The 9,342-nt window shown below is 38.2% G+C and overlaps 1 protein-coding gene and 1 long non-coding RNA gene across 3 annotated transcripts in view; both read right to left on the bottom strand.

Annotated features, from left to right (window-relative positions):
- Positions 1–3,347: 3,347 nt before the first annotated feature.
- Positions 3,348–4,233, bottom strand: LOC124397083. The gene is made up of 2 exons (XR_006927884.1): positions 3,915–4,233; positions 3,348–3,827 (listed from the first exon to the last, which is right to left on the bottom strand). It is a non-coding gene; the product is annotated as an uncharacterized LOC124397083 (long non-coding RNA).
- Positions 4,234–4,989: 756 nt separating this feature from the next.
- c14h17orf75 (chromosome 14 C17orf75 homolog) overlaps positions 4,990–9,342 on the bottom strand; it is a 7,227-nt gene continuing 2,874 nt past the window's right edge. For both annotated transcript variants that reach the window (XM_046866342.1, XM_046866341.1), the window contains 7 exons: positions 9,002–9,130; positions 8,857–8,914; positions 8,654–8,773; positions 8,185–8,249; positions 7,405–7,544; positions 6,396–6,499; positions 4,990–5,848 (listed from right to left, as the gene is read on the bottom strand). In XM_046866342.1, the coding sequence (XP_046722298.1) occupies positions 5,630–5,848; positions 6,396–6,499; positions 7,405–7,544; positions 8,185–8,249; positions 8,654–8,773; positions 8,857–8,914; positions 9,002–9,130 (835 nt within the window). In that variant the 3' untranslated portion in view covers positions 4,990–5,629. The remainder of the gene's footprint in view (positions 5,849–6,395; positions 6,500–7,404; positions 7,545–8,184; positions 8,250–8,653; positions 8,774–8,856; positions 8,915–9,001; positions 9,131–9,342) is intronic.

Raw genomic sequence — 9,342 nt, 5'->3', positions numbered from 1 at the left:
GAGGTGTGGCCTGTCAATTTATATAGCACATTTTTCGGTCCTATTGAAAGACGCATGTCCTCCTAGTTTATTTCTATAGACATATTAATCATGTATTAATAATTGGATTATATGATTAATGTCTGATCACAGGTACATTTTAACCTTATTTTAACAAGATAGTGTTTAGAAGTGAGAAATGGCCCTGGCTGTGTTAGATCTCTTATTAGGCTTCTTTATTTATTTCAAAACAAAGTAATTAGTGAGATCAGATTATTTTGGCCCTTGACTCCTAACAGTGCTGCAAAACATCCAGTGTGTGTGTGTGTGTGTGTGTGTGTGTGTGTGTGTGTGTGTGTGATTTGAACAGAATTGTGTGATTTCTATTTTATTAAAACATGGCTGCTTTATTTTAATTGACATTACATAGAATTTCTCTTAAAATAACTCCTACATTAATTGGTGCATTAATCATATATAAAGATAATTGTATTATAAATTACTAGTTATTATAGCACTTTTTGTATTTATTTATAAATATATATTGTTTTTATTAATATTTATATCTTTAAATCTAGATCTTCTGCTAAGCTGCTCAGTGACCACACTGAAATATTTTCACAAATATAAAAAAAAGAAAAAAAAAAAAAAAGTGTAAAGTCTGCCATGTGAAATGTAAAATGTAGACGTACGGATTTTAATTTGTACTTTGTACCCTGGGGAAAGATGAAGGACAAACAAATTCACCTTTGAAGCTTTTTTCCCCCTTGAACAGCTCCTCATTCTTTTTCCTCAGGTCTCTTAATGAATTGGTTTTACCCTGTTTGCTAGCAAATTACACTGCCCTCCCCTTCTAATTTTCCAATTTGCTATGTCATTTATCTGTAATTTGGGATCGCACTGGGCCATATTACTCTCACAAACAGGGTGATAGACTTTATCCAGGCTCAATAGAAAAGAGAAGAAGCTGGTCAGAATAGAAGCAATCGCTAACCTTGGGAGACTCGAGGCTTTTGTTAGCGACTGAGAGTTTGTTTTACTGATTATTTTCTCAAAGCCAAGTTCTAGTCAGGATGATACAGTGCACTGTGTTATAGTTGACATCTGCATAAATGTGTAATATTGTGAGTGTTTTTCCTCCTATATTAGTCTTTAGCTTAAATTGTAGCAAATAAAGATGGAAAAAACAGATGGAAGTTACATCCTGGTTAATCCAAATTTTTTCCCACAAAATTCTTTACAGCTTTCAGACAGATTTAGATTAGATTTAGATTAGATTTAGATTCATCTTCTATCTATTTTTAAAAAGATCAGATCAGATTTTTTTTTTACATTTTGTGTCCATCTATTTTCTACGTGGATTTAGAACCAGGTTTGGCTCATGATCTTGTTGAAAGCTTTGTCTGTGGCCTAATTGTAACCTCTTGGCAGAGGCAACGAGGATTTGGGATGAAGTACCTTGGCATGATTTACCCCTGGTGGGGAGCCATACAGCATTACAGATCTAAGTGCTTTTCCTGCACACACACAAAAAAGGCCACGTTTTTTGCCAAATGTGAATTAGCTTTTGAAAAAACTACACCATATTGTTTACAGGCAACAAAAGGATTTCTGATGACGAAGCTTAAATAAAAATCTTTGGGGTTTATTTTTGGGAAGGGTGCCAATAATTGTGAAGGTCATTGGATAGGAAAATTCTTCTTTTTTTGAGGTTTTTGCATCTCATTGAGATTATGCACAGTCCTAAGTGTGTATAAACACTCCACAGATGAGCTGCTCGTGGCCTTGTTGCTGGCAGTTAAAAGGACGACGACATCCCAGCAGCAGATGTTGATACGGCCGTCACTGCAGGTTCCCCGGCACAGAGGGTCAGTCCATCAAAAGACTATTAAAGCTCAGGACCAGTTGGCGGAACAGGACGTGTCCAGACTGGCACAATGTCACTGGGGGTCGATTGTGCTGTTCTGTGGACGTCCATCAGCCATGGCTTGTTAGTGATTATGGTTTTAAAAGGATTTGACATTAGCGCTTAGCAAAAGAAAAAAAAAAAACTAGAAAATGAACATGTTTCAGTAAAGCACTGAATAATGAAAACATGGCTGATTACAGATGCCTAATCCTAATTTTATAACCCAATTGCAATAGTCTAATAGTTAGAAATTCCCTAGTGTCAGATACACATACGTGCTTCTTTGTGGGGTGGGGTTTTTTTTCCAACCTTTGGCACTTCCAGTCAAATCGCCAGCCATTATCAACTTACTTTAATTATTATACATGAAAAGATATTGCAGATTGGATAAATGTGGCTGTTATTGGATCAGAGAGTTTTGTAATAATTTATAAAATCATATGTTTTTAACTAAAAGCACTCATCAAACCACAGACAACAGACATTAAGTCAGAAACGTCCCGTTTTTATACACTTTTGTCAGAGTTTCGGTGGTGGTGAGACAGAAAACCGTCCACCCCATAAACACGTTGCTTGTATCGTTTGTTTTAGCTTCGACTTGTGGTGCTTTGATAGTTAACTTTGATGGCATGAGCAACAAGAATGTTTGACAGATTATTATTATTTTTTATAAATGTTATCCAGGGATCTTATCTGTCTTTCTTGTTGCAATTATAACTTTTTTCCCTCACACAGCAGAAATGTTTCTGGAACTTTCTGGGGTTATGATACCAGCAAACTGGTATTTAAAAATACAAATCATAACCTACTCACAGTCGATCATCTTTGCTGGAAATCCTACACCTCCGATTTATAACTGGATCTCCTAAAAATATGGCTCTGGACACTACAGGGAGCACTACACAGGAGCATCAAATTGTCCGAGGATGATCCTCCACCAAAGCCGGTGAGATGGAGGCAAACATGGAGTCTGTGAATAAATCGATTAGGCGGACTGGTCTGACGGATGGGCTTCCAAGAGAAATGGGACACACTGGAGAATTCATTTGGCTGGCAAGAGAGACATACCAGGGTTATTCATCTCCCCGCAAATTTGGCAATTTCCCAGAGCCCATGGCTTAATTAGGCGTCTCGCGCCTCTGGAGCTTTGGAGTGATGATGCATGCCACAGATGCACAGCACTGATGTGGGAGACGCAGTTGTTGATAATGAGAAATGAACTTTGTGGGTGTGGGAGAAAAGCGAGGCTGCTGCAGAGGAAGACTCCATTTACACTCGATGCTAACATGCAAATGATTCGGTGTTCGGAGAGCGTGCTAAACACTCCCATTCAGGATTATAGCTTATAGTTTTCACAATGACAAAACCTGTCATGAATGAACTCAATATTTTTCAGTGAAAAATAACATTTTTGCACATTTTTGAGAAAAAAAAAAAAAAAAGAGAGACAATAGCTATATTTAATTACAAAATGATTTACTATCAGTACACTGGAGCCTGCAGTCACACACACCGGCCCTTTGGGCACATTTATAATACAGTACATGTAGTGAGGTTTGGGTTTTATTCTCTTTTGTTTTTATTTAAATGCACGTTTATGAACGTTTGAACATAAGAATGTTTGAATTTTTATTAGTCATGAGAATTTGCACAAGCATTAGCCCCGCCCCTTATTCTAACCAATCATGCATTATTCGTTGTGCAAATTGTAAATAACGTTATTTAAAAATGAATATTTTTGCAATAATTTAATACTTTACAGTTTTTAAGATCAGATTTAATATTTCAGAACCTTGAGCAAGACGGATCGGTCTCTCTGTGAGCCAAGCTGTGAGCAGAACCTCCCATTCCTGCTCAAGTTCCTGTGACTGATGGTGACATAAGTGCAGAGTGGATGGCAGAGTCCTCCAACACCAGAGCTAGGTGTCTGATCGAGTGTCTGAGAGAAGGATTTATGAGTCGAGGTCACTGTTTAACCGCTAAATGTCCTCTACTCCTCTACACACACAGGACATTCATAACTCACCTGTCTCATGCTTTACTGTTGAAAGAAGCTTATTGAAAATGAAGCCATGTAAAGAACAGAAGCCTTTTTCAGCAGGAGAATAACCGTTTTGATGGTGGAGGCTTGTGTTCAGGATGGCAGGTGCTGCATTCTGCTAACGAGGAAAAGCCCAAACACCTGACTGAGCACAACATCTGCTCTGCTCTTAAATGAGCCCTGAAGCTCCACATTTCTCTTAGAACACTGATGTGTGTGTGGAGAATTTACATTAAATGGAACATTGAGTATTTCTAAAGAACCTTTTTGCATGTAGGAGCTTGTGGTCTGGGCATCAGGTGCATCTCGTTAACTGATCTGATTGAATTTAACTGAGATCTGATTGCAGGCCTACGAACAGGAGGAAATTAAGTATAAGTCCTGGTTTTATGTCAACAATGAAGAGCAACTTGATCTCTAAACATTACATACATTAGTGTCTAGTTAAAAAATACACAACTGAATAAAGACACTGACACACTGATTTTTCTTTTAACGTTTGTTATTTAGATCGAAAAAACAAGCAGTCGATAAATGTGTTGTCACACTGCCCTCTACTGGGAACAAAGTGTAAGTGATGAAAAAGGTGAACACGGGAAGTAAAGAAAACCTCCAAATAAAAAATTATCAAGACTGAGCCAAATTAATGGTTTTTATACTTAGAAAAATTTAGAATTGGATACTTTTTTAAACAAAAATATGAATTTATCCAGTTAGATCTAACAGCACTCATTATACAGTTCATATGATGTATAAAATCTAGAGGGTTTAGTCATTTGTAGTTTTTTTTAGACGTAGTAAACAAAAATAAAATTTTTGGGGATAAATATATGGTTATTTGGAAACTTAGTATTAATACTTAAGAAGCTAAACTTCTGTTTACTAAATTTACATTGTTTAAAAAAATACTATTTCATTGTTTATATTGTTTATCATCGTTAATGAAACAAATGGACAAGTTTAAAGGCATAAGAATGTAATAAATTAAATTCTTTTGTACCATTTTTCATTATTTTTCACCTTAAATCCATGTATACATAAAAAATTCAAATGATGACAATCCATTTTCATGTGTATTTATTGACAGTAAGTCACATTGAAGTTCACGAGGACACACACGGGGTCTCATTCGACATGAAGAATAAACACAATCAGAAACAAACCTGTGCAATGAAATTAATGATTTAATGAAAAAAAGAATCTGTCACTTGTTCAGTTCATCATTAGTGTTGTCACAATTCAATTCAGTACATAGTGCAGTGATAACTAAATTAAATTACACAAAATGATGGACAATTAAAGCCCAAGTGTTAGAGTTTAATCAGTGATTATGAGGTGAAAATTATACGTATCAGATTTACATTCTTCATGATTAATGATATGATGATCATGTGTGACATTGGTGTGATTCGACCAAATTGCACGATACCCGAGATTAGCATATGAGCTAAATCTATATTCACACACACACACATACACACACACACACACACACACACACACGGAATGTACAGTATAGCGTTCACGTTCTGCCCCCTGCAGGCCATGTCAACTCACTGCACCGTCAGCATCAACACTGTCAGTGCACCGGACTCATTCCAGATCACACACTCAGAGGAAAAACTGTAACGTACATAGATATAGAATGGTCCTTTTAACTTTGCTGTGAATTGTCAGCGCCCCCTGTAGGCCGGGTCTCATCACTGCGCCGTGATCGCAGCTTGCTCACTGAGGAACTCTTCCAGCACACGGATGATGCTGCAGGCTTCAGGAAGGCCGCTGTGTTCGGCTCGAGCGTTCTGCAGAAGAACATCTCCGTTTCCGCAGCTCTGCAGAAAGAGGCAGCAGCGGAACAGAGCGTAGTGGCTCATTTCTGCCTGGCGGATAAAACGCTTCAGGTTGTTCATGTCCTGGATGGCCTGTTTTTTTTTTTTTTTTTAAACAGATACACACACAAGCACATGACAACTCATCTGTATTAACAGCTGTGGTGGCATTTAGATCTGCAAAAGTCACATGGCAATCCAGTAGAGATCATTTATTTTTAATGCACCTTTCATCGTATATTTTTGATCACCAGTCTCTGTAATGGTCCTTCGCTTTTTAATAACATCCTCTAGGAACATTTAATATAACTAATAAAACATTATAACTTCCCTCGTGGTGATAGTGTGGGGAATTATACAATTACATATATATTATTAATATACTATATGGTTTTTAAATGTATGTCAGAGGATGGATGTGCTCATTACACACTGAATTACTGATATTTAAACTAAATCAAATAAATAAATTTATCTAAAATCTGTACATCCTGCAGATAAATTCAGGACGACGGAAAATTTATTTACACAAGTTTGCGATTGTTGGAGTTAATTAATGTATTGACAAGGGAAAATTGTTTGTTTTTATAAAATCAATTGTTAAAAAAAATACAAAATTTAAAAAATCCCCAACACACACCTTGAGTTTGAAGTTGTCCAGGATCTGTCGCAGGAGGAACGGGTTAAAACGCTCGGCTGCGTTCACAAACGCCGGGATCCACTCGTCACAGAACCGGTTGGTCACTGAAAATAAAAACATGTATAAGCCATATGTGCAAAGAATCATCACACGAGTATGTTTTAACTTGTGAAATGCTGTATTTTTTTACACACATGCACACACACACGCACACAAAACTGGCAATAAAAAATAAATAGGACATTATTAGATTATGAGCGGTGAAGTGAACAACACTGATTATCATCATGGCACCTGTTGGTAGGTGGATATATTTTAGGCAGCAAAGTGAACATTTTGTCCTCAAAGTTGACGTTTTAGAAGCAAGAACAATGTGTGAGCGTAAGGATTTGAGTGAGAAGTCGATGGATCAGGACTGTTTTTGGCAGCAAAAGGGGGATCAACACAATATTAGGCAGGTGGTCATAATGTTTACAATGCGGTTAATGTTAACAAACGCCACTAGTGGTGTGAACGTGCAATTACATGTAAACTCATGCTGCGACAATATGACAGATTATTTAAATTTTTTGTGTCAAGTTTTACTAACTTATTTAAAATATTTTTAATTGTACTTTATTATTGAGGGTACTATAATGTTCACACTGTGCTCTTTGAGCATTTTCCCTCCTGAGATTTACTTTTATCAGAACATACTTAAACTACTGGGTAGTCAAATACAAAACATCCTTATGACCGAAATAAAAGGTTTAGAAATGAATGAAAGAGCAGGTTGAATCAAAGGAACTATTTAGGAGCTAGTTTCATTGAAGAGGCAGAATTTCCACTTGGAGATGATTGTAAAGAAAAAAATTGAGTAAATTAAAGTAAATAAGATGTTAAACAACAAATTAAATCATCCATGACAATCCCAAGACGGCCAAATGTTTATCAAAATGAAATTCAGATTCGTATCCCACATCGATTCTTTATAGACCATATTACTGCGTTTCTGATTTGTAACACTGACCCGTGTTAGTGAACGTCGCCTCTCCGCTGGAGCAGTCGATCAGCAGGTCCGAGTGCGAGGTCTCAGAAACGGATTTACACAACGCCGTCGTGTTCGGTTCCTCCTGCACCAAACCCTGAAGACTCGCCGCTTTAATAAACCTGAGAAAAAATATAAACCGCAATACATCACACTCGACAATGAATCTAATGTCTGTACAAATAATAAACACACTCACATGCATCCTGCAACCCGAGTTACAAAGAATCGGGGAAAAAGAGTTCATTTCTCATTATTTTTAACTAGAAAATCAGTTGTTCCAGGTTTATCCGTGTTACTATTACATTTAGTGTTCCCTGCTGTAGTCTGTACACCTGTGTGGATACTTTCAGATCTACCACCATTGCCAAGTTTGCTACGAACACTGTTGTGGTGGCCCTGATCTCCAGCAACGACGAGGAGGACACACACAGATCCTCACATGGTCCTGCCACATCAACACCATGATGAAGAACAGTTTAAGAACAGCACCAGTGGTGCTGAACCAAGGCCAGGAATATACCAGGACCTTCGCTATCTAAACAATGGACTCTCTTCTCTAGTTGCAATCAGGGCACTTCTGAACACTTCTGAAGGCCAACATAGAGAAAATAAAAAGAAGCTTCTTCCAGCAGGCAGTTCTGTCCCTCAACCAGGAGAACACCCAAGACTACAGCCTGGACTCTCATTCACAACACCCACTACCTCATCCTGCTTTTTTCAGATCAGGGGTTCTGGTGAATTCAGTACAGATCAGCGTACCTCACCACATCTGTCTTGGTCCTCTCATCTGCTCCGGTCACCTCCACGTGAGTGTGACTTAAAGCCTGCAGAAACGAAAGATGTTCACATAAGAGGCAGGAAACAGTGTAGATGTAAAAGGTACAGATGGTTTTACTTGACAGTCTCAATGAAAGAGGTGTGAGATCTCAACCTTTTATCTTCCCTTAGTTCATATCTTTCATTTCTACACCTCAATTAGTCATTTCTACATGTACAGTCGTGGTTTTTCCCTTCTTCTGGCTGCTCCTGCTGGGGGACACCACAGTGGATCATCTGTCTCCATCTACTCTGTACTCTACATCTACCTCTTTCAACCCAACCACCCACATGTCTTCCTTCACCACATTTATAAACCTCCTCCTTGTTCTTCCTCTTTTTCTCCTGAATAGTGCCTCCATCCTCAGCATTCTCCTACTGATATACCCCATGTGTAAACGTATTGGCGTACAGCATGAAGCAGGAAGGCGATGTTGGCCTGCACCAGCTGCACCACACGGTGGATGTGCATGACGGACTCCTCGTACCAGCGGCTCAGATACGGCCGGATCTCAGACTCCAGATTCTGCATCTAACACAAAGAGAAACAATAAACAGTCAAAAAACACTGACATGCTGCAGAAGCCCTTTATAAAAGGCAGAGGTGTATCTTACTTCTGGTGTCAGGCTGCTCTGGAGACCCTGCACGTATTTATCCAGCTCGATTCTGAACGTTTGAGCGTTAAAGAAACTTTGTCATGCATGACATTATCATAAAGAAGGCGTCAATAGACACAGTGTGTATGTGGATTAAGGATATAAATTGAGGCCTTTCTCAGAGCCTCCGAGAAGACAAACCACCCAGCCGTTACCGTCTGCCTCGGGCTGTTCCGGAGATTTCTCCTGCTCCAGGAAGCAGCAGTAACAACCCACTGCCTGCTCAGGAAGACTGAGAAACAAACAGGATCACAGAGACTTTTCACACTTCAGCAACTTCTTCACAATCTGGTTTATTTTAACAGCTTTAGTATTCCGCTGACTCGGTATATCTGGATGCTCAATCAGGAAATAATCATGTAACTATAAATATGAATGGTCTTTAAATAATGTTGAAAAACATGTTTAAATAAAGTTCAATATCAGATCAATTGTTATTGTTAA

This window comes from Silurus meridionalis, chromosome 14 (assembly GCF_014805685.1).
Source record: "Silurus meridionalis isolate SWU-2019-XX chromosome 14, ASM1480568v1, whole genome shotgun sequence".
Lineage (NCBI taxonomy): Eukaryota > Metazoa > Chordata > Actinopteri > Siluriformes > Siluridae > Silurus > Silurus meridionalis.
This window is presented reverse-complemented; position numbering and strand designations above follow the sequence as displayed.